General features: G+C 52.6%; 1 protein-coding gene across 3 annotated transcripts in view; it reads left to right on the top strand.

Annotated features, from left to right (window-relative positions):
* Positions 1-3704: 3704 nt before the first annotated feature.
* Positions 3705-23633, top strand: part of SHISA6 (shisa family member 6) — a 242814-nt gene continuing 222885 nt past the window's right edge. For all 3 annotated transcript variants that reach the window (XM_032617168.1, XM_032617167.1, XM_032617166.1), the window contains exon 1: positions 3705-4348. In XM_032617168.1, the coding sequence (XP_032473059.1) occupies positions 3705-4348 (644 nt within the window). The remainder of the gene's footprint in view (positions 4349-23633) is intronic.

Here is a 23633-nt window from a genome sequence, read left to right as displayed (position 1 = left end):
CCGCTCACTAATGGGCCAGGAATTGCAATTCTACAGTCTGCCTGGAAGGGCAGAGGTATTTCTTGTGCAGCACTGATGACCATCAAACTGAATATCAGTTTCGACTAATGACTGGTTTCTGTCCCCCCTGCCCCACCCCCTCAGCCCCCCATGGTCATAACCTCCACGGAAACAACACTTAAAAAAGTAGAGCAAGGAAAATTTCCCCAGAATCTCCCAACAGTTGCCGCGCTTAGCATTGGCCAGAGCTGGATCACATATCCATTCTTAACTAATCTGGCGAGGGCAATGGGATTATTATGATTGGCTCAGCGCAACTGGGATCCGTCTTCTAGAGCCAGGGATTGGGTCACTGTCTCCTGAGCCTACGAGCACTCTGAAGTTGTATGTATAGGTGTTGAAAAAGATGATTCTTGGGCACTTTTTAATAAGTCACATCCACAACAGAAAGATGCTTCCATACTGTCAACAATTCAGGTACTGAAACTAGAAGGAGAAAGTAGGGGAATGAATGTTGGTGGGCAACCAGCCTGGTCAACTACAAAGGGCAAAGTGTCAATAAGATGTATAGTGTTTTGCATTCAATAAGAGTTAGAATAGATAACCCCTAACATCCTGTTCAGTTCTGAGATCTACTATTTTCTGTGTTTGTTGATGCTACCATCTGTGAGCACAGAGGTTCAGAACGTATTTGTGAGGGTGGTCTGAGGAACCAAAGCAATTTCCCTTACTTAGTGCCACTGATCAAATCCTGTTAGAGTCCCACGCAAAGAAGGCATGTTTCTACCCATTGCTAGGAAGCTCCCAATTTTGGAATAATGATGGGGAGGTGAAAGCTCAGGGAAGAGAAAAGGAAGGGATTGGCTTTAAAATTGCACATAGTCTGAAGGTAAAAAACTTATGATTCCCAAATGTATATGTGTGTGTTATGATATATACTTTTATCTGCTCTCCTGAGCTTAACGCTTGTGCTGAATTGTACCACTTAGAGCTCTAAAAGGCATTTCCACATGACCATCACGAATGCTGTCCTGAACCTGCCCTTTGACCACCAACTGCCAGAAACCTACTTCACCCCTTCATCTTCTTTTACCTGGATTATCCGAAAGGCTTCCATATCTTTCTCCCATCCAGTGTTCCTCACTCCAGTTGACTTAGAGATCCAGTGAACATGTAAATCTGACTGACTTCCCTTTGAGTAAAACCCACCAATAGTTCTCCATCAGCTGCAGAATAAATTCAAGTTCTTTGGCAAGGGATACAGCCCTCTTCTGCCAGCTCTATTTGGAAGACTCCCTCCAAGTTTATGCTCAGCTGCTGTCTCCCCAGCTCGCATACCCCACTGCCTCCTGTCTTCTGGATTTCGTTAATGACGCTCCCTCTGCTGGGAGTGTCCTTCCCCTCTTGTTTGCTGTATTAACTTGAGATTCTGCTCCTTATCTCGTTGAGAAAACTGCCTTCGATTCCACCTTTCCCCTCCCAGGCTAGCTTGGGTGCCTGTCATCTGGGTGCCTCTCAGAGCACACTCTGTGCCCACCTTTGTCATGGGACATAACCATGGATAAGTTCATCATTTGTTGTCTGCCTCCCCAGTGGTTTACCAGCTCCCCTTCCTTGAGGAAAGGGACTGTCTTATTTAGCTTTTATCTCAGCACTTAGCACAGTGCTGGGTGGAGAGTAGGCACTAACTAAAATAAATGCTTGTTGAACAGAATCATGAAGAAGAGGGTGGCAGCTGAGTAGAGAGAATTGGGGGAGTGGGAGAGGGTGCAGGGGAAGAGGCAGGAAATGGAGAGAGAGAAGCAAGTGGGGAGCTGCCAGGGGAGTTTGTGAACCTCCCATCCTAGGATCGAGATCTCCCTCGGGGGCCTTGGAATCTGGGTTTCAGCTCCAATCGATCCATTCCGGATTCTGAGAAGAGGCGTTCTGCCTCTCCTGCATGGGGGATCCTTGATTTGGGTCACACGTGAGGCTGAATGGACAGCTCTGGGGACAATCTCTACTGCCCACACACTGATGAACTGTCCCCTGCCTTCAACCTAAGTACCTGGACACTTGCTCAAAGGGCCAGGACTGTTGGCAGAATTTTGGACGTCGCTTTTTGTTCTCATTTTCCTGCCCCCAGCTCCACCCCCTCAGGTCAAAGATGAGGATTGTAACTCCCCCTTGGGTGGCCTCATGGCTTTGAAAGTTAGACTCAGGCCTCCTTTCCCAGACCCAAGCAGTAAGCACGCAGGAACGCCCCTTTCCCCCCTCCCCACCCCGCCCCCGCCCCCACCAGCTAAAGCGGAGGAATTTCAGAGCTGAGGCTCAGGGTCTAGGAGAGCTTCCCTAACTCTTCCCGAACGCTCTGGGCCAAGTCCCCGGAAAGAGGCAATGAGATGCGCTCCGCGCTGGGGCCGCCTGTGTGCTGGGTGTGCAGCAGAGTGCCCAAGGGGAGGAGCGCGCAGGCCCTGCTCGCTGGTGGCCCAGTAACTTCAGAGGAGCGACTTGACCCCTGGTCTCAGTTTAGGAACCTGTAGCAATGGGCCTGACCGCTTCCCTCCGCTGCGAGCGTCGCCACTAGGGAGAGGCAAAGGCTCGCAGACACCCCAACTCCCGCTCGGGCCGCGCACGCACGGACTGGGGTGGGGCGGGAGCGGCCGCGAGGGCTGGACCGGGCCCGGGCAGGGGGGCCTGGCCCCGCCAAGGGCCGGCTCCCGGGCCCCTGTTGGCCGCGTTGATGAACCGGTGTCCTGGGCTTTGGTGACGCGGAGCGGCGAAGAGGAGCCCCCCCTCCCCCGGGCGCCCGGGCGTGGAGACGTGGGCGGCGGTGAGCGGCGCCCCCCTCCGCTCGCCTCCCCTCCCCCGCCGCCCCCGCCGGCCCCGGCCGGCCCCTCCCCGCGCGGCGCTCCCGCGTGTGCGGGTGTCTCCCTCGCTCCTCTCGCACACTCTCCGGCACTCGTGCAGGCGGCTCCCGGCTTGGCCGCTCTCTCCGGTCGCCGCGCCGCCGCCTCTGCAGTCGCAGCCGGGCATGGTGAGTGAGTGAGGTCGGGCGCCGCGCGCTCCCCTGCTCGCCGCCCGACCCCAGGCGCCGCCCGCTCCGTCCCGGGGAGCTGGCGGCGGCGGCGGCGGCGGCGCGGGCGCGCCGCGGGGCTGGCGGCCGGGGAGCGGGCGGCCCGTGCGCCCGGGGCCTCGGGGCCGCGGGGCCCCGTCTCGGGAGCTGGCTCCGCGCCCCTCCCGGCCCCAGCCTCGCTCCTCGAGGGCTGCGCGTTCCCTCCCCTCTCGCCGCCCGCCTCCCAGTCGCCCCACCCCGTGACCAGCTCCCCGTCTTGTCCCGCAGGACCCGCCCGGACGGGACCACGCCGCAGCCGCCGCCGGGAGCCGCGCTTCGGGTCCCGCCTGAGCCGAGCCGCGCGCGGGGCCGCCGCCGCCGCCGGCGGGGGATGGGGCTGCCCGGGAGGCGCGCCGAGCCCGCGGGGGGAGCGCGGAGCCGGCGCGCAGCCTGAGTCCCGGCCGCCCGCGCCGGGCTGGTCCGTGCGCACCGCGCGCCGCCGCCGCTGCCGCCGCCGCCGCCGCCCCACGCGCCCCGATGGCGCCATCGCCCCGGCGCCGCTGACCGCCACGCGCCGCCAGCCCGGCCCGCGCGGCCCCCTCGGAGCCCGGCCGGCACGGGGAGCGGCCTGCCGCGGAAGCCTCCCCGCGCCCTCCCGCCCGGCCCCGCCATGGCGCTGCGGCGCCTCCTGCTGCTGCTGCTGCCGCTGCTCTCGCTCCAGCCCCTGGACCTGCTGCCCGGCGCCTGGGGCGCCCGCGGCCGCGCCGCCAACCGGACCCTGAGCGCCGGCGCCGCGGCCGTCGGGGGCCGGCGGCCCGGGGGCGCCCTGGCCCGGGGCGGCCGCGAGCTGAACGGCACCGTCCGGGCGCCCGGTGGCCCGGAGGCGGGGAGCCGGCGGGGGCAGCCCGCGGCGGCGGTGGCGGCGGCGGCCAGCGCGCCCGTCACCTACGAGACGTGCTGGGGCTACTACGACGTGAGCGGCCAGTACGACAAGGAGTTCGAGTGCAACAACAGCGAGAGCGGCTACCTGTACTGCTGCGGCACCTGCTACTACCGCTTCTGCTGCAAGAAGCGCCACGAGAAGCTGGACCAGCGCCAGTGCACCAACTACCAGAGTCCGGTGTGGGTGCAGACGCCCAGCACCAAGGTGGTGTCGCCGGGGCCCGAGAACAAGTACGACCCGGAGAAGGACAAGACCAACTTCACCGTCTACATCACCTGCGGGGTGATCGCCTTCGTCATCGTGGCCGGCGTCTTCGCCAAGGTCTCGTACGACAAGGCCCACCGCCCTCCTCGGGAGATGAACATCCACAGGTGAGCGCGGCCGCCCGGGGCCTGCCCCCAGACTCCCGGCGGCCTCACCCCTCTTTCCAGGCTTCCCTGTCCTCTTGGCATCCCCCCCTCTCCTCGGGTCTCTGTGTCTCTGTCTCTCTCTCGACTCTTTTAAGTCAACTGAGCACCCCTTGCCTCTTTGACAGGCAATAAATCGGAGCCTCTGTTCCCTCTTCTCCATTTCCTCAGAACCGGGAACACATGCTTTGGTTGGTAGGGGGATTTACAGGGCAAAGTAGGGAGTGGTGGAGTCTGTGAGTTTGAGTCTAAGAATTGTACACATTCCGTAAGCCTGGGTAGGGGTCCAGGGTGTAGTTTTCGAGGCAGGTGGGCGCCTCGGTGCAGGCTCTTACTGCATTCGGTTTTCTGAGTGAAACCAGAGCATCATCTTGGATGTAGAAGATTGAACGATGTTGGAACCTTACTGAAAAGAGTGTGAACTGGGTGTTCCTGTGTGTTGGAGATGCGGGTGATATGGAAAAGAAGCCTCCTGGGGTGAGAAGGAATGCAGATCTAACCATTCCATCTTGACCAAGGGCATATGGTGTCTATTCATTGCATCCTGCCGAGTGGGATGCTTCGCTTTCCCGCTGAGACTGGAGGACTTGTTCTTTTAAACCCTGTGGGCAGAACTCTCTGAGTTAACACTTCCTGCTGTGTTCAACCCGGTGGGCATCTTTCACTGTTTCCATAGGGAGGCAGTGGGAGCTGCCTCCCACCGAAACTTATGCCAAGAGCTTGAAATATGGTTGTGCAGGGTTCCACCCTGACTGCCTCCCTCCCACCCCGCCCTCCAGCTCCCTGAGCGCCCCTTGGGAACGGGAAACCAGCTTCTCTTTACAACTCTGTTAGTGATGTGCCCAGTGGGTGCAGACTCAGCTCTGCTTCCAGTCCCCTCGTGCTGATGAACGGCTGGACGTGGTTCAACAGTCTTTCAAGGAACAAACCCTGCCCCGGGAACATGCCTCCATCCCTGGCACATGGTGTGGGCACTGCCCTAGTAATCGGGACCACCCCACACCGCCCAGACCAGTTTCTCTGAGTTTGCCCGGCAGGCCCGCACCCAAGCCCTACAGCTGTAGCTCATCTCCGCACTCTGCCTGTTATCCTTTCGACCTGAAAACCTTCCCCCGCTGCTGCGGACATTAGTCACCTATACCTTGTTGAAGAGAGAGGAAAGCAGATAGAAATTTCTGGGCGTGATTTCTTTCCCCCCCTGGATACTATGGGTGTTGAGAAAAGATGATACTCGCTGGCGGATTTTGAGTCAAATCCACAAAGTGTGGGTACTTTTCATGTTGACAAATTCGGGTGTTGGGATCGGGTGCTTCTGAGAGGAGGTGGGTTTCTCAGCCTCACTCGTTAACCCTGAAGTAAGTAAGTCTGTGGCTGGTTGGTCCTGGAAAATGATGGAAGAATCGTGGCACATGGTCTGTGGTCAGTGCTGGCTCTTAAAAGCAGAGGGTCGGTGGGATGGAGACAGCAAAATCAGGACAAGACGCTCCCTCCTTTGGGTTTTGTCTGGCAAAGAATTCCCTCTCTTGGATCCCCTTCCTGAAGCAGATGTGCCTGGTTCTTCTGCCTCTGCCTCTGGTCCCCTTGGTTGTTCACCTTCCCCTTCTTCTATGCTTCTGGCCTCTCATCACACTTTCCATTCTGGCCGGGACCTCCTGCCAGTGGATTCCCACGAAGCTTTCTTTGGGTTTCTCTCTTCCCCGAGCCGTTCTCCTCTGCACCCTTGGGGAGACCTGCCACCTGCCCTGCCCTCCACCTCCTGCTGAGTTTATTCCTCATCACCTGGGAGGATGCTTGATGGCCTTTCGATGCTGGCGTTGGCCTGCGTTCTATGGGCTTTGACCTTGGAGATGTCACTGTCCCCCCACCATGCTGACTCCCCAACCCACTCCAAACTAGGGCGACTCGTGTGTGTTCAGGTGTGCGGCTCAGTGGTGATGCCGTGGGGGCAGTTTCTCGCCGAGGTTGGGAAAGAGAGGCAGCCAAGGGAAGGGCGATGCATCTCAGCCTTCAGACCATTATGTAAATGTGGGCCGCTTCTCCCGCAAATTCACCTCCTGATTTTATTCAGCTCACAGCACCTCTTCCAGCAGCTGCCATCTCGCCTGTTCAGTGCTTAGGAAGCCATCGTGTTGATGCTTGTTAGGTAGGGGACAGAGCCTGTCTTCGTGTTTGGGAGTGGCGTGGGAGAGAGGACAGAGCACGGGCGGTCCGTCTGGGACGCTCCCTGAATGACCTTGGGCAGGTCGGGGAAACATCTTTCCATTCTGGATAACTCAGACACAGCGGCATCCCACCCCAACCTCTCCCTTCCCAGGCGTGTCGGGGTGACTGTGCATACTTGCAGGAGCAGCCCCCCGCCTCCCAGGCGTGCACGAGTGGTACCACACGCTCCCACTATGCTCACGCCTCAGAGGTCGTGGCTTGCTGTTTCAGGGAGTTTGGGGTCCAGATTGCCTTGTTGGGGACCTGGGGTCGGGAAAAGGAGAGAATGATGGAGAAGGAGACAGATATTCACACCATAATGGGTCCTCCCTGGGGAAAGTGAAGGAGAAGGAATGTATACTCTTCAGAGGTCCACAGAAGAGGTGGGATGTGCGCTCGGTTCCGTACTCCTTGAACTAGTTCAGCAAAGCCATTTCCTTTCTGGAAAGGCAAAGATTATTTTACTGATTGTAGCGTGTGAGCCTCTGCGAAGATGGTGGTTGGGCAAACGGGCTGAGCGGGGGGGATGTTTGTGGGAGTGTTAGAAGGGTGAAAAGGAAGATGCTGCCTTAGGACGAGCCATCTGCCTCCTCTGTCCCCCTTAGGGCGGGCTTTCTTCTTCCCTCTCCAGCCCCCACAGGGAGGAAGATTTAGTCTTTTCCAGAAGTGATTAGACCTTGCCATCTGTGTGAGAAGTCCCACCCCCCGACCCCCCCCCCCCACCCGCCGTGTCTGTGGGGCAATCATCGCCTCTCACACCAGAGCACGTGAGCACAGACTCTCAGCTGGACTTCAGGGAGGGGAAAGAGGTGGCTGCAGGGACCAAAGGCGCAGCCGAGTTCTGGATCTGGAGAGCCCTGGACATCGGGTGCCCACCTTTCCCACCCAGAACCCCATTTCCCACCAGGATCCCGGCCTCACCTAGCCCTTCTTTCCACCTGCCCGGGCTGAGGCTCAAGCTGCCGGCCCGCAGGTGTCCGCCCATCTCAGTGTTTCAGGAGTGGCTTCTGCGATGCTTCCTTGGGGCTGCCTCTTCAGTGAGGGGCTGCCATGGCCTCCAAGGGCAGGGGTCTGCCCAGGACACGGCCTCAGAGGCGGGCTCCCTGTTGACATTGGGCTCCAAACCAGCCATCCCACATTCCAACCCGTTCCTTCCTCCTCGCCCTGTGTTCATTGGTTAGAGTCTTGGAGATGAGAATCGTTCTGAGCGAGGATCTGTGTGGCTTTTTAAAAAGATGGCTAATTAACAGATAAGTCAGGAAGCTACTAGGATGCCGTGGGTGCAGTTGGTGGGGCCAGAGGTGCCCGGGGTCCTCCCACTGCCTGCACAGGGATGAAGGATGGAGGAATTTAAGGCGGGGATTGGTGTGGAGAAGTACTCAGGGCTGAGGAATGAAAAACCTGGATGACCGATGTTGTAAGGGAAAAGGAAGCATATTAGGAGGCGACCCTGGTAGCCATCAAAAGGGACCTTCATCTTCGGGTTCCTCTGCTTGTTTCTAGAAGCATCAAGGGAACACTGTTTCCTACCTTCTCTTCCTCCAGAAATTAATTACAAACCCCAAGAGCTCTGTTTTGTCCTCACAGACCACATAATTGCAGTAGCGGGACCCCTCTGCCGGCTGATTTAGTGAGCTCTCTTCCTAGGTTCCTGGGCAATGAATTGTCAAATCACGCCAAACACTCCAGTTTTTGAAGCACATTGGGCTCACTGTAATGAATTGATCTAAACTGAGAGTCAACTTGTTTTTGTTTTAACTTCAAAGATAGCAGTTGGGAAAGAAAAAGAAAGCGTCTTGCCTTGGACTGAAGGTCTTAGCCTTGCATGTTTTCCATTTTCTTTGAGTAAAAAAAAAAAAGAAATGCACAAAGGGAACGCAGTGAAATTGTGGAAGAATTTAAGAAGGCTTATGGAGGAAGGGATTAGGGGAAGGATACCAGGAAGACAGAAAGAAACAAAAATAGTAAAGGGAGGAAGGGAATCAGGTGAGAGAGGTGGGTGGCGTTGCCCAGATCTGTGCTTGGCTTCCTCCTGACCCCTGCAGCTACGTGCATATGTATTCATTCAACAGATGAGCCCTGCCCACCCGCTGTGGGCAAGGAACAGTTCAGATTATGAAATGTAAGCCTGTCGAGTGTATGTTACCTTTGACCCACGAGGCAAAGCAGAGTTCATTCTCCATTGAGCAGGTCAGCCATGCAAAAAGCCCTGCCCTTGGACAGCCCTCCCTGGAACGTTGCTTGCTGTCTTCCTGGCCTCTCCCACCTCACCCCAGCCCCAGAAGGCATGCACGTCGGTCCCTTTCCCCTGCCCGCAACCCTGTCCCACGGCCAGAGCACATTCGTTCGGAGGAATCCGCTGCTGAGTTACTAAGACTTGACCCACAGTTCTCTCGGCTGCCACAACACAGGAGGAGAAAAAGTCCAGCGCACTGTTTCCAACCTGTTTTAATGAGAGATCAAGCGAGCGTGCAGTCGATTTCAGATCAGTTGTGCAGGAAGTCGTGATGAGGAGCTGAAAAAGTGAGCTGACCGAAAGAGGTGATCCCAGACAGACGTGCCCTGGGATCCAGAAGAGAAGGGAACTACGCAGAAAGAAGCTTCATCCTCCCAGCTCCCCTGCAGGATTTTCCGGGGCCTGCCAGGATGGCCCCGAGATCTTCACTCTCTGGCTCGTCGCCATAGTCAGCCAGAGTCCCCACTGCGTGTTAGAAGTTACACCCGACCCCTGGCTGCTGGGTGTCACCACTGGCCTTCTCTGCCACCCGCCCCCCGCCCCCCCACCATCACCAAAGTCCTGCACAGTCTATGTTTGACATGCGGGTGAATTTAAGTGCATTTTGTCTTACCATTCTCGGTGCCTCCCTTGACAGTATATATTCCGTGGAGCCACACTACTGTGGTTTGAACTCCCTTGTGTATAGACCATCTCAGATTGGTGGCAGGGGAGGGAGCTCTGACGGACTGTATGAGGGCCTAGGTTAAGTTGATTTTAAAAATACTGTCCGCTGTGATTTTTCTCCCCTCTTTTCTCTACCTTAGGAAACTTCTACCTGTTATTTTTCCCTGAGTCGCATTTATGACCCCCCCACTTCCAGCATCTTCGTTCTTGAATGTTGCAGACGGGGAAGAGGGGTTGGCCGGGGGGTTTATCAGCAACCCTTCAGAGGGTCTCAGACCCTTGGCCTTGAGCAGGCTTATTTTACACCCATTCAGGACAGATTGCTAACCTCGTCTTTTTTTTTTTTTTAATCTCTAGAAGTAAAACCAGAATGTTCTGGAAAAGCATCGTAGTGCTTTCTATTATTTAGTCATCCATTACAGAACCATAGAATTTTTATTGTGGGCAGGTCATTGAACTTAACTCTCTAATTTTGTAAGCCAAGCAGCTGAAGCGAGGGAGGCCAGGTGACAATGCCAAGGGTCCTCAGGGAGGGGGCGAGTGATCTTGAACTATAGGAGCCGGGGTGCGGGTATCCTGGGCCACAGCCTCGTCTTCTTGCCCAGTGGAAGTCTATTCTGTTTTACTTTACGTACAAATAACTTTCAGATATTTAGAGATGTGAGTGCCAGCCTTCTGCCTTCTCTCGCCTCCCTACATTTTTTCAGCCCCTTCTCATTCAATTTTTCCATCCACTACAATGATTTCCGTTCATCTTCCCTGGTCCTTGACACTTTCTCCGAATTCCTTTGTAAAGGGCAATACCCTGATCTAAGTTTATTATTATTATCCTTTCATAACATTTGAGTCACGCAGCCCATTTGAAGAAGGAAAGTATAGCACAAGCCAAAGAGTTGTGAACCAGAGCAGTGGGTCACTGGATAAAACTATGGGCAGACACCTGTAATGAAAAAGACGGGCCGTGAATGCTTTCTGTCTGTCCCAGAGATGGGTGGGGATGCTGAAACCGACCAGGTGCGACCTGGTCCGACCGACCCGAGACCAGAGCTCCCCCCAGGCATCCCGTGGTCTTGAGAGGGAGTGATTTCAGCTTTGTCCTCCAGGATGGCTCCCTACGTATAAGACAGCTCTGTGACCCACAGACGTACATTAACTGGTGCTTTGTCCTGCCCTTTCTCAGCTCTGGGCTGAGAGACCGCAGGGCCAGGGTGAATGCAAGGTGAGGGCTTCAGAGAAGCTTTGGGGAGGATGGCTAACGAAGCTGGACATTTGGGTCCCATCATTATGAGAAATTAACGTTTGTGACATGCAGTTCGGGGCTTTTGCCTGCATTGTGCCCAAGTCCTCCTTGGAAAGAACCGGGACATACCTAGCCTAACGTGTCATCCTTCTGAGCAGTCACTTGGGGAGGCCGCACGCTGATTCTTCTCGGGGAAATATTGCCACGGTTCCTCTCTTGCAAGTGCCCCCAGAGCCCATGCATGCTGTTTGGACTTTTCATGACGGTAGCGTATTTTTATCCTCCTAGGGTAGATGTGATTCTTGTAAGCAGCGGTGTCATGGGGCTGAGGCGGATGGATGAAATAGGTGCTTGGCTGGTTATTGATCAGAAGTGAAGGGTGGTGCCTCCAGTAAGGAGACCTGCTGGCCCAGGGGCCGTGTCAGCTGCCTCCAAAGGCAGGTGCCCGGAGGAGGCGTCCCGGTATTGAACGGCAGCCCGGCATCAGAGCCCCGTGCTCGTGAGGACCACTAGGAGGGAGCCCCTCCCCTCGCTGAGGGATAATTACCGACCTTAAGAAAATCAGCTTCATGCTCTCTCAGTGTGTCTGGGCAGACAGTGGAGGAGCTGGGAGAGAGGGGCAGAGAATGGGGTTCAATATGCAGAAAATGGCTCCAATTACTGTCCAGAAAGGGTTAAAAAATGGTCCCACACTTCTGCATGAGAAATGCAACTTGGATTCTTAACTTGATTCTGAGGGTAAAGGGACCCAGTTTCTTTGGGATGCGTGCAGCCAGGCTTGGGGTCAGAGCCAGGTGCCGGCTGTGCCCTGCCCTCCCTCCTCTCCACCCGAATGCCAGCCCCTCTGCAGTTTGGCATCTGGACGAGGTCACCACTTGGACCACAGAGCCATCGACGAGGCAGAAGCGTTTACAAGCACAGGAAGATGGGGTTTCCAGCGAGCGTTGCCACTGGAGTCCTAATGTGTGTTTCCTGCGCCTCCCCAGACCCCCCAAAAGTGTGTTCATTCCACGAGGTTGATCACAGAAATGGAGCGAGGGTCGGGCAGGCCGAGTTTAAGGGCTGGTGACAAGGGGCCACCAGGTGCAGCAGTTGTGGCCAATTCTTATTCCGCTTTGGTGCTGGGGAAGCAGCGGCTGTGCTGCTGTAGCTGGGGCGGGATTCCTTCTTCCCAGTAAGAGTCAGTGGGTGGCGAGGGGCTGGGGCGGAGCCTGTGACCCTGCCCGCCCCCTAAGAGTCACTCTCGAGCACTCTGGGAGGAGTCCTGCTCTGCGGCTGGGCCCCCGCCTCCTCTGCTCAGGTGTCAGGAAGGGGGGAACTCTGTCTCCCAGGAGCTTGCAGGGCGCCGTCACCCATCACTCCAGGAAGCTGGTGTTGAGGACCTGAGATCTCAGTCAGATGAGGACTCAAGGTCACATAGGTGAAGCAGGGCGGGGAACAGGAAACCCTCAGAAGAGCCCCCCTTCTCCGGGGCTCCCTCTGTACCTGGCATCCTGCGTTATCCCACTGCATCCTTCCACCACCCTGGGTCTGGTGGCCATTTAACAGATGACAAAATCAACTCAAAGAGGCTTAGGAACTTGCCCAGGGTCACACAGCTAGTCCATGGTTGGTCTCTATCTTCTTTGGGGGGCCGACAAGGCAGTTGGCTCTCACCTTCCTGAAGGTAAACGCGTCAGTGATACTCAGACTACTTGAGAAAGCAGAGACCTACACGCTCGTGCCCTGGGACGAGTTATCGCTGAAAGGGACTGGGGGGTGAGTGACCTACAGACCAGGGTACCTCAGTGCCAGGCTGGTGGCCTCACTTGCATTGCACGCAGGGCACGGAGGTGCCCAGGGCAGTGAAAGGGCTCCTCTTCAAGAGCGGATTATGTTGGTGGAGGGCTGTGAAGACAATACAAAGAAGACATAAAGAATAAAAACAAACGAACCAAACCACCTGGGTTTTAACTGAAAAAAAAAAACCCTTAAAACAACTCCCCGCCCCCCGGCAAACCTTTACAGTATTGCAGGGACCCCAGGGCAATTCTGCGGGAGTCCTGGCTCCTGAGAGTAACGGGACACTAGAGAAAAGAAGTGATTTGGGGGCGAGGAGATGGACCTCGGGCCATTCCCAGTTTTAATTATGGAGAGACGGATGGCTCACAACAGCCCCGTTTATCACAGCTCCCCTCCCTGCCCCATTTATAACCTCAAGCACAGGGCACGCAAGACCCAGGATTCCGGCCGGCTCACTCCTGCTTCTCTGCCCCACTTCTGCTCTTTGCCGTCTGGTCTTAATTCTCCGCGCCCTGCCTCCTCATTCCTCAATCTTTCCCCGCGTTTCTCTGCTTTTCGGGCCCTGAAGCCCTCTGTCTTGAAAAGCCTGTGAAAGGGAAGGAGACCTGGGTTTTGCTCTCCAGCTCCAGCTGTTGCAGCTGGTGGCGGTGGTCACGTGTGGTCACGGCCACGGTGGTGGTCCCTGGCGGGGCTCACACCCTGGGGTCTGCAGCTCCAGTGCAGGGGTCTCTGACCATCGGATCGAGGTGGGTGTGGGGACATGGAGGTCCTGAGCATTGTTTTCAGCCCCACCCTGGTCGGAGGGGCAGGAGAACCCTTGGTCCTACTTGTCCAGAGCCGCTGTCCCCTTCTCGGGACCTGTGGAGCCTGGGTTCCAGCCGGGCTCTGGGTGGCTACGAGCTTGGCCCTGTCCCCTAGTGTTTGGGAGAGGAGTCGCTGCTTTCTGCAGGCTTCACGAACACTCTCGTTCTTCCTCGCTTTTTTGGCCTGTGGTCTCGTGTACTGTTCCCATTAGCTCCGGCATTAAAGTCTCATTACTTAGGACATCTGTCCTCTGGACAGAGTCGCAGTTCCCTTAGCCAAATGTCCTCTTCTGGGAAGGATGCTTCACACCCAGACAGGCAACTCTTCCCTCTACCTTCCATCCTGCTGCTCCAGCGAGGAGGGATTTGAACCCTGAGAACGCGTGCCGGAGCAGGGAGGTGCAGGAGTATGTCCTGAATCCATCCATCCCCCCGCTTCTGAGGTCCTGGGATACAGACGCCTGCCGTCATCCAGGGGCACGGAGGGGGCTGACCCCCTAATAAGCAAAGAAGTTGTTGCCAGGAGAGCTTTTCTCCTCCAGCCCTCGGATCGGCCTCGGATCCTATTAGTAGGGACTCTGGCCTCAGTCACCCCGATGTCTGGGCAGCTGAGGGTGGGCTCGTGTTAACCCACCTCCTGAAATGACCAGGCAGGAGGCCCAGCCCAAGTGCTGAGGCTGCTCCAGACCTTTCAGAAGAATCTGATTTCCAGCCTCCCTCTTGGACCCCCTCTGACTTTTTACTGCATCCTGAGAAATTTGCCTCAGCTTTGCCAGCAGTGCTATCCCGGTGGCTCCGAAGGCTCTTCGTGCTGTGAGAAATCACGCAGCTTTTCTGTTCTCAGGTCCCCAGCAGCCAGCTTCTTACCCTCTCTGAGCATTTGCGAAGAGAACCTGGCTTTTAGCGGAGGATCTGTGGCTTCTCTGTCCCTCTCTTTAGTCACATCATTACAATGTTTCTTTTTGTTCCTTTCGGTGTATTTGTCCACCGCTGCTGCTTTCTCCATCTGTCCTTCTTGTGATTCCTCTTCTGTTGACTTTTTTCCTTTCCCGGCTCCCTCCCTTTCTCCTTCTTGAACTTGTCCTGCTGTAACTTCCTTAAACTGCATCAGTTCAGACTCTGCTAATTCAAAATTTATCCAAATTGGACCTCGGCAAAGTTGCTTTTCTTTTCTCTCTCTGATAAAAAGCTGTGATGAACAGATTAATAGCTCAGACAAGACTGCAGAGATGGTGCGGGGCGCATCCGCCAGGCAGAAAGACAGACTGTTTTCAAGCAGGCTCTTCTGCAGACAATCGGCATGCTAATTACAAATCATTCTTATCTGTTCAATAAAGTAGCTCTCCAAAGATCAATGTTTTTTTTTTTTTAGCCCAGTTTGCAATCCTGCGGTGGCCCAGGAAGCAGTAAAAATGCATTTCCTTTAAAGCATTTTATAATTTCCTTGTCTGTTTTATCGACTGGGATTAGCCTGCCCCCGTTGCTGCTGAATTGGTGATACTTGACTGTTAGGCTGCTTCAAATTCCCTCTCGAATTCCCTCTGGGGGCTCCTGCTTATTCCCCCTCTTCTTGTTTCTTGTTTATTTTTTTGTATTTCCCCGAATTTCTAGAATCCAGAAACTCCCTCGCTTTTGGCTTTGAGAATTCTGTGATGGATGATGCCACCGCCCAGGGCGCCCCTCATTCCATCTTGCCACAGGGTGACCAGATGGGCACAAGAGGTTAGGGTCCTGAAAGCAGACTTAGCACGGCCGGCCCTGTCTCTGGGGGATAAGAGGACAGAGATCTCTGTCTTTCCTCCCTCCATTCTTTCCCTATTGCCTGTTCCTGCGTCGCTGTCCCAACACCACGGTAGGACAAGATAGGATGTGCCTTGATGCACCCTTATGGAAGAGGACACGGACCTCCCTTGCTTTGCTTGCTTTTGAGGCTCTTGAGGGACCCCTAGCAAAGCCGTCTTTCCCTCACTCTTGGAGGTCGTCATCCATCTTTCCCTGCCTTAGAGCACTTCCTGAGATAGAAGGCAGGCTAATGGCAACTTCTGTCACTTCTTGTGCCCGTGACCTTGGGTGAGCCCCTCGGCCCCCTCTGGCCTGTTGGCCCTGCTGTGGGTTGAGGGCTATCGAGTTGTGGAGGTGTGTTCATCTCCGGCCCATTCTGATCTCCCGCACACCTGGGAAATTCAGGAACGCAGAGTCTGTCCTTTCAGATGCAACAGCCCTGTGGTGTAGAAGAAAATGCATTCTCCTCCAACATTCCGTTCACATAAGAATGCTGTCTTCACGTGGCCTCACGGGAATGCTTGTCTCCAGCATCTTAAACTCATAGACTCTCTTGGGTGAAAGGGGCTGACGAGGTGCTTTCATGCCTCTCCCGCTGGGCGCGCCAGCTGCATCTAGAGCTGGGGCTCCCCCTCCCCCTGGAGGTGGTCCATTCTATTGTTAGGACACAATTCCAGTTAATTCTCATGGAAAGCCAACATTGACTTCCCTGGCATGAGGTCTGTCCACCTGGGCAACCCCACCCTTGTGTACCCCACCCTTTCAATAGTGGCATTGATGGTAAGGTACTTGAACTTGGAAATGACAATGATGTTTATAATTTTTTTTATAGAAGGAAGAAAAAAATTGAAGAAAGAAAAGAAGGAAAAAGGGAGGTAGGAAGAAGGAAGAAAAAAAATAACTGAGTCTTTTGCAGAAAATGCTGTCCCGGCCCATTTGACCCATTTGCCCTTTTAATACCCCAACAGGGTCCTGATTCGTTTTGCCCATGATGTGAATCCCTTTGGTTTTTATCTCGAAGTTTCCTTGCCTGGTCGCGGAAACACGATTTGTGATGGCCTCGCGGAAAAAAAACAAATAGACACTCTCTTTGCACTTGGCTTGCAGAGTCCAGGTTCAGGGTTTAGCAAAAGCTGGTGTGTGACCAGATGCATTTCTGGCCTTAGGCCTGAGTGGAAAGTATGGGATGTAGGTGGTCCCTTCCAGGATGACCCGTAGCCACAGCCGTGCCATGTGGCTCCCTCGCCACACCAGGAGTTTTGCCATCTGGCATTGTTGAGTCAGCCCGCCGAGACTCCCCTTTTGCACCTGTACGCATGGACTTCCGTTGTGGTTCTGTTGGCTGAGCCTCTAGACACGGGGAGGCTGTATTTGGATTGATGTATTAATCCAATGTTTAGTGCTTACGAGGTGCCAGGCTCTGTTCTAAGTGCTCTACAAATATGAACTCATTTAATCCTCATAATAACCCTAAGAGGTAGACGTTATTTTTGGCCTTATTATTTTGGCCTTATTTTTTCCAACAAGGTCACAGAACCACAGGGCACGTAAGTAGCTGCCTAAAGATCACCAGTATCCTGAGTGGCCGGAATTCTGACTCAGGTACTCTGGCTCCAGAATCCCTGTGTTTAGCCAGTGGGCAATACCGCCTTCATTTTGCGTCTCCTGTAGATTTACGTCTGTGTTTATAGCAAGTCAGGAAAATGACACCAAGGGTAGCAACAGTAAGAGCAGCAGTAGGTGCATTTATTAACTCATCTATCACCTGGCTGCCCAAGCGACCCTGCTAACAAGTCTTGGTAGCAGTTTTGTTTTCCCAGGTCCAAACGGTAGCTGACCTTGACACGTCCAGATCTTTGATTCAGGCTCAAACAGTCCACATATCTCTGAAGAAGTCTAGGCTTGGTGTAGATGCCCCGCATTTCCCAGGCCTGGGTAAATTTTCGCATGATTCATGAGGCAAGGGATGGCGTGTGTGGAGGAGATGCCGTTAGGGATGAATTGGGGTCCCGGGGGATGCACGTCGACCCTGTACCTAGCTGCGGCTCGTCATCGAGGGACAGCTCCAGGTCAGGCGTTCATTGGGATGCAGTGACTTGTCTTGCTGGCCTGGAAAACAGAACAGGCAGGCCGAGCTTTCCCTTGCTAAGTTCGGCTGTGTTTGTTGGCCATGATGAATTCCGATTGTGCCGGGGACAACTCAGACCTGCAGAACGGCTGGGTGTCAATGCACAGACGTTGTTATCACAACAAAGGAGCTTTTCCCCATCCGTTCGGAGCTTCTGTGTGTGTGGAGAGCGGTCTTGCGCACACACAAAGCCGGCAGCTGTGTTTTTCAAGTGGACTTTGAGAGAACCAGAAAAAAGGAGAACTAAATTAAGCCATTCTCCTCGGTCCATGTTTATTAAAAATATATTCACTTCAATTGTCCGGAGTGCGTGTTTCAGAGAATAACAGCACCCCGACCGCCCAGTAGATAAGGATGAGGCTGAGGGTAGAGGACTCTAGCTGTTCCCAGAGTGGCAGAGTCGAATAAAAGCTCAGTCATCCTGGACTCACATAACCAGAATAATTTATTTAACCGGAGTAGAATGTCTACACTCTACTTCTGGGCGAAGTACCACAGAAGTAGCTATCAGAATCGTCCGTGGTTCATTCTCCAGTTTTTATAGGATTCCATTTCCTAGATTGTCTATGTTTTATTGAGTTTTCTCTGTGAAGAGAAGTAAAGATTAGATTGGTGGCCCTCTCATGGAAGAACTTTGCTTTTTTTTTTTTTTTAAAGTAATTATATTCAGTATATGCTACTTAATTAGGCAGGAATGCTATTAGAAAATTCTTCAAAAACAAGAGTGTTCTCATTAGTCCATTAAGCAGAATAGTTTATTCATGGAATAGTTCATCTGTTCGGCCTTTTCTCATACCCATCCAACAGCATAAATTTGTTCCTGCTGCTCCCAAAAAGAGAAAGGTCCTGACTAGGGGGTCTTAACTATGCAGGTTGCCTTGCTCTTGGCACGGAAAAACTTACCGAACACCAGCTGAACTGATTTCCTCCCTTCCGTGGCATTTATGTGGCTCTCAGATCCAGAGACATGGCAGAGGCAGAAGGCTGGTTTCCATTTGTTCCACTTCAGTGAGCAGAGATATTCATGGAGTCTTCATGGACAGCATGTTAATTGAGCTCAAAAAGACTTATCAATAAACTAGGGTTCCTAGCTTCCCCACTTAATTTGGGGGGAACCTAAGTTTTACCCCCGGCTCCATGAATGAAGATTGGGACAAAACAATTCCAAGTTTTTATCTGGCACTTTTTGGCCACATTTGTTTTCAAACTTGGAAGCTCCCTGAAGCCCAGGCGCTGCTGAATGGAGGGTAAGAACTTGGTAGAGTAGGGCTCTGGCTCTTATTCTGGCCTTGTGCAGAGCAGGAGTCTAATGAAGTATATTGGTGTTCGACTCAGAATTTCATTTGATAGAAGGTTGCCTGCTAAGACAATGTAAAAACGTTCATAGCTGTTAATGGTCATGACTCACTAAGGTGACTAGAAATGGGCAGTTGGGTGACCACTGAGTTCTGTCTGGGTAGATTTTTCTACTAAAGGTTGAACACGCTCTATATCTCCTGTTCAGAGACCACTGCAGGAACACAGTAGGTGAAAAAATAAATGCGATTAAGTGGATGGAGGATTGGAAGGAAAGATGGATGGATGGATGGATGGATGGATGGATGGGGTGTTGGATAGATGGATGGATTAATGGATGGATGGATAGATGGATGGGGTGTTGGATAGATGGATGGATTGATGGATGGATGGATGGGTGGACAAATGGGTGAACGGAAAATTCAGTGGTATAAGGTCAGCCTCTGTAGTGTAACAGAGGCTACTTATGTTTGAAATCTGGATTTACCGCTTACCAGCTCTGTGACCTCAGACAAGATATCTAACCTCTCAAAGTCTTAGTTTTCTCATCAGCAAAATATGGCTACTGATGGCACCTACTATGTAGGATCATTCTGAGGATTGTATAAGGTCATGCATAAAAGAGTTGAGCACTCTGTCTGGCACATAGTAATGGCTCAATAAATTACTGCCCTTAATTTCCCAAGCTGGCAAGACTATGAAGCAAAGTTATAACCAAGGTTCTGTTTATTTTTCTCATGTTAAGGGAATCATTTGCCATTTTAAGAAAGATTTCATGTCTTGAATACAGGGGGCAACACATCAAAATGTTGACCAGGCTTGGTCCCTACAGGAATTGCAATAACTCAACACTTGGGGAAATTCAAACACACTTTCATTCCTTGGGACCACCGACAACATTAACCAAGGTGTTAAGCGAATAAATAATTGGTCTTGACCTGAACCACTCATTGACTAATTGTTTCTCCACGCCCTAATATTAACTGGCATTTGCTAAATTAGCAGACCCAGCTGGAGAGACTGGGAGGACTCATTCAAGCTGACAGTCCCTAGGAAAGTGAGATGTATATAAAAGGCAGTCCCGCTGAGCAGAGGGACATCAGGGCTCCAGCCAGAAGCCCTGGGTTGAAATTTCGGTTTCATCACGATCTCATCCTAGAATCAGTCTGAGCCTCAGTTTCGTGTTTCAAATTGGGGTGACCGTAGCTGTAAAGGTCCCAGGTTTAGTACGGCCGCCACGCCGGACAAGGCAGGTAAAGCCCTCAGAACCTGTTCGGTGCCATCCACACGTAAGACGGGATCTCAGTCTTGCAGAGGGTTAATATACAAGCAGCGAGTCCTGAAGAACGCAGAAATTTCCTGGCTTGAGTGATCAGAATGACTGTTTCCCCTGTTCAGATTTGCTGCCCATTTAATTAACTCTCCCCTGCTCGCCACACACCCACGAAAGCCAAGGAATCCGTGTGCAGCGAACCAAGGCCATTAGGTAGATAATTCAGGCAAAAAGCATTCCTTTGTTTCCTATATCCAGGTATTGCAGCAAAGTGGCTCTGGGGGAGGGGGCGATTGGGGGATTGGGATGAGCAGGACAAAGAACCAGATTCTTCAGGGTCTTAAATTAGACCTCTGTAGTGGGCGCGGGGCGCGGGGCTGCCCTTGGCTGGGAACCAGCCTCACTCCTCCCTGGCCCGTCTCTGTCTCTCACCCCCAGATGCTCTTTCCCTGGGGAGGTCTCTCTCTGATCCCATCTCCCTATCTCTCACCTTCTGAATCTCATTCTTTCTCTGAGTTTCTCTGTGTCCCATTTTCTCTCTGGCTCTGTCTGCCTGTCTATCTGTGACCCTCTGATTCTGTCTCCCGCCCCACCCCGACTCTTTCGCATTGTCTGTTCTCTCTCTCTACTCTGTCGTCTCTGCACCTCTTCCGCAGCCTCTCTCTGGCTCTGAGTCTCTGACTCCCTTCCCATCTGTTTGGCTCCCTTTCTGTCCATCTCTTCCCTCCCTTTGTTTCCTTTCCCTCTCCTTCTGTCTCCACCTCTGTCCCTCTGTCGCTCCCTTTCTCTCAGTTTGTCACTGTCTGTCCCTCTCTCTCCCCCCACGTCCGACCCCAAAGGGGTCTCTGTCCCTTTCTTTGGCCCTGAGAGCTGCAGCCACTCTCTCACAAAATCTGCTTCCCATTTCCTCAATGACCAATTTTCTTTCCTACGGTGAGAAAGTAGCTCAGGCCTTAACCCATTTCCTCCGGCGTCTCCAAATTAATTAGGTGAGATTGGGATCGCACATTTCAGAATTAGAATAATACCTATCCAGCACCCTAGAGAGAAGGGGATGGAAGGTGGAGAGGAATGGGGGTGAGGAGGGGAGGTCACTGAGCTGAAGAGCTGAGGGAAGGGTGTGTGAGCTGAGAGAGGGGGACCCAGCACCATCTGGGAACGAGGCCCGCCTTTCTGGCTGCCGGAGGGCACTGGGAAAAGGGGGCTCTCAGAGCACGGTGCTCAGGCGGTCAGGATCACATCCCTGGCTACTGTCCTCCTCGTTGGGACCACACAGGGCAGGGTCCCTGCCCCCAGCTAGCCTGAATCTTCAGCACATCCATCCCCTTTGGCTGTGCAGCCCAGCTCAGCCCTGCCAACAGGGCACTTGGAGAGGGTACCACGCAAGTCATTACCTTTAGGAGGAGACAGCTTGGCTGTAACCCAGTTAAAACTCATTCACCAGCAGCAAGCCAGAGGCAAGCAGAGATGCTCTGGGGAGCCTGATGGTCTCCAAAGAGGTGTCTTCCCTCTTACATCTCATCTCTCAGGGCCTGCATCCTGCAGGGCTTCTCAGGAGATGGGCCCTGAGAGTCCCCTTCTCCCAGGCCCACCCCCACCCATCCTGGGAGTGCTGATCTCAGTTTGAAAATCTCTTCTCTGCTAGGTCCTCCTTGGCCAATAAGCCTGGAGCGAATCTGCTGTGAGTTTGCCATTTACACTGTCCATGTGGACAAAAGGGACGAAAGCCCTGCAAGGATAGAAATCTTCACTCCTTTCTCTCTTTGTTTTTTTCTTTCTTTTAAACTAATTTTTATTGAAGTATAGTTGATTTACAATGTTGTGTTAGTTTCTTCTGTACGACAAAGTGAATCAGCTATATGTATACATATATCCCCTCTTCTCCTTCCCATTTAGGTCACCACAGAGCATAAGAGTTCCCTGTGCTATACAGAGGTTCTCATTAGTTATCTCATTTTACTCATAGCATCAGTAGTGTATATGTGTCAATCCCGGTCTCCCAATTCCTCCCACCACCACTTCCCCCTTGGTATCCATACGTTTGATCTCCACGTCTGTGTCTCTATTTCTGCTCTGCAAATAAGATCATCTATACCATTTTCTAGATTCCACATATATGTGTTAATATATGATATTTGCTTTTCTCTTTCTGACTTACTTCACTGTGTATGGTAGTCTCTAGGTCCATCCGCATCCCTACAAATGATCCATTTTCGTTCCTTTCTATGGCTGAGTAATACTCCATTGTATATATGTACCACATCTTCTTTATCCATTCCTCTGTTGATGGACATTCAGGTTGCTTCCATGTCCTGGCTATTGTAAATAGTCCTGCAATGAACATTGGGGTGCATGTGTCTTTCTGAATTATATTTTTCTCTGAGTATATGCTTGGGAGTGGGATTGCTGGATCATGTGGTAGTTCTATTTTTAGTTTTTTAAGGAACCTCCATACTGTTCTCCATAGTGGCTGCACCAATTTACGTTCCCACCAACAGTGCAAGAGGGTTCCCTTTTCTCCACACCCTCTCCAGCATTTATTGTTTGTGGATTTTTTGACCCTGGCCATTCTGACCAGTGTGAGGTCATACCTCATTGTAGTTTTGAATTGCATTTCTCTAATAATTAGTGATGTTGAGCATCTTTTCACGTGTTTGTTGGCCATCCTTTCTCTCTTTGAATAATGGCTGAGCAATGTGCCAAGACCCAGGGATACACTGACGGCCCAGACACCCAAGATCCCCTGACTTCAAATGTTCACCTCAGGGTCTCCAGCCCTAGTTGTCCCAGAGCCCAGCCTAGTGTCCAACCTTGGTACACATCTCTGGAACTAGACCAGCATTAATCAAAGACCCACTTCACGTAGTGCTATGTAGACGCAGATCTGAGTTTCTCAGCCTTGCCACTGTCGGCGTTTTGGGTGGGATAATTCTTTGCCGTAGGGGGCTGTCCTGTGCATTGTAGGATGTTTAGCAGCACCCCTGGCCTCTACCCACCAGTTGCCAATAGCACTTCCTCCCCCAGTTGTGTGACAACGAAAAATGTCCCCAGCCATTGCCAACTGTCCCCTGAGGGGCAAAATCATCGTCGTTGATGTAGATTTAGTACTGACCTTCCGAAAGTGTGGTCTTAACCACATGACTCCGTTTTCTTTCGTAGATACCTGAGAGGTCTTTGTAAGAACGTGAGAGGCAAGAAAAAGAATATAAGCTTTCTTTTTGTAATAGCAGCTTTATCGGGCTATGATTCACCTACCATAAAATTCATCCTTACGTTTTAAATCGTCCAATTCAGTGATTTTTATACATTCACAGAGTTGTCCAACTATCACCGCTAGCTGATTTTAGAACATTTTCATCATCCCCAAGAGAAAACGTGTACCTATTAGCAATCCTTCTTCATTTGCCCCTCCCCCAGCCCCTGGTAACCACCAATCTACTTTCTGTAGCTGTGGATCTGCCTAATATGCATATTTTATATACACAGAATCATAACACGTGGTCCTTCATGACTGGATTCTTTCACTTAGCATGTTTTCAAGGTCCGTTCATGTTGTAGCACATATCAGAACATCATTGCTCTTTTAAGGCTAAATAATAATACATTGTGCGAATATGCTACATTTTGTTTATCCATTCTTCAGTTGATGGACATTTGGGTTACTTCCATGGAGAATTCCCTGGCAGTCCAGTGGTTAGGACTCAGCGCTTTCACTGCTTGGGCTCCGGGTTCAATCCCTGGTCGGCAACCTAGGATCCTGCAAGCCATGCAGTGTGCGCAAAAAATAAAATAAAAAATAGAAATAAAACGTTTCACTGATGTATTATAATAAATAAAATAA

The sequence above is a fragment of the Phocoena sinus genome, chromosome 20 (genome assembly GCF_008692025.1).
Source record: "Phocoena sinus isolate mPhoSin1 chromosome 20, mPhoSin1.pri, whole genome shotgun sequence".
NCBI classification, from domain to species: domain Eukaryota; kingdom Metazoa; phylum Chordata; class Mammalia; order Artiodactyla; family Phocoenidae; genus Phocoena; species Phocoena sinus.
The sequence above is the reverse complement of the archived record's forward strand: the minus strand, read 5'-3'. Positions and strand labels throughout refer to the sequence as shown.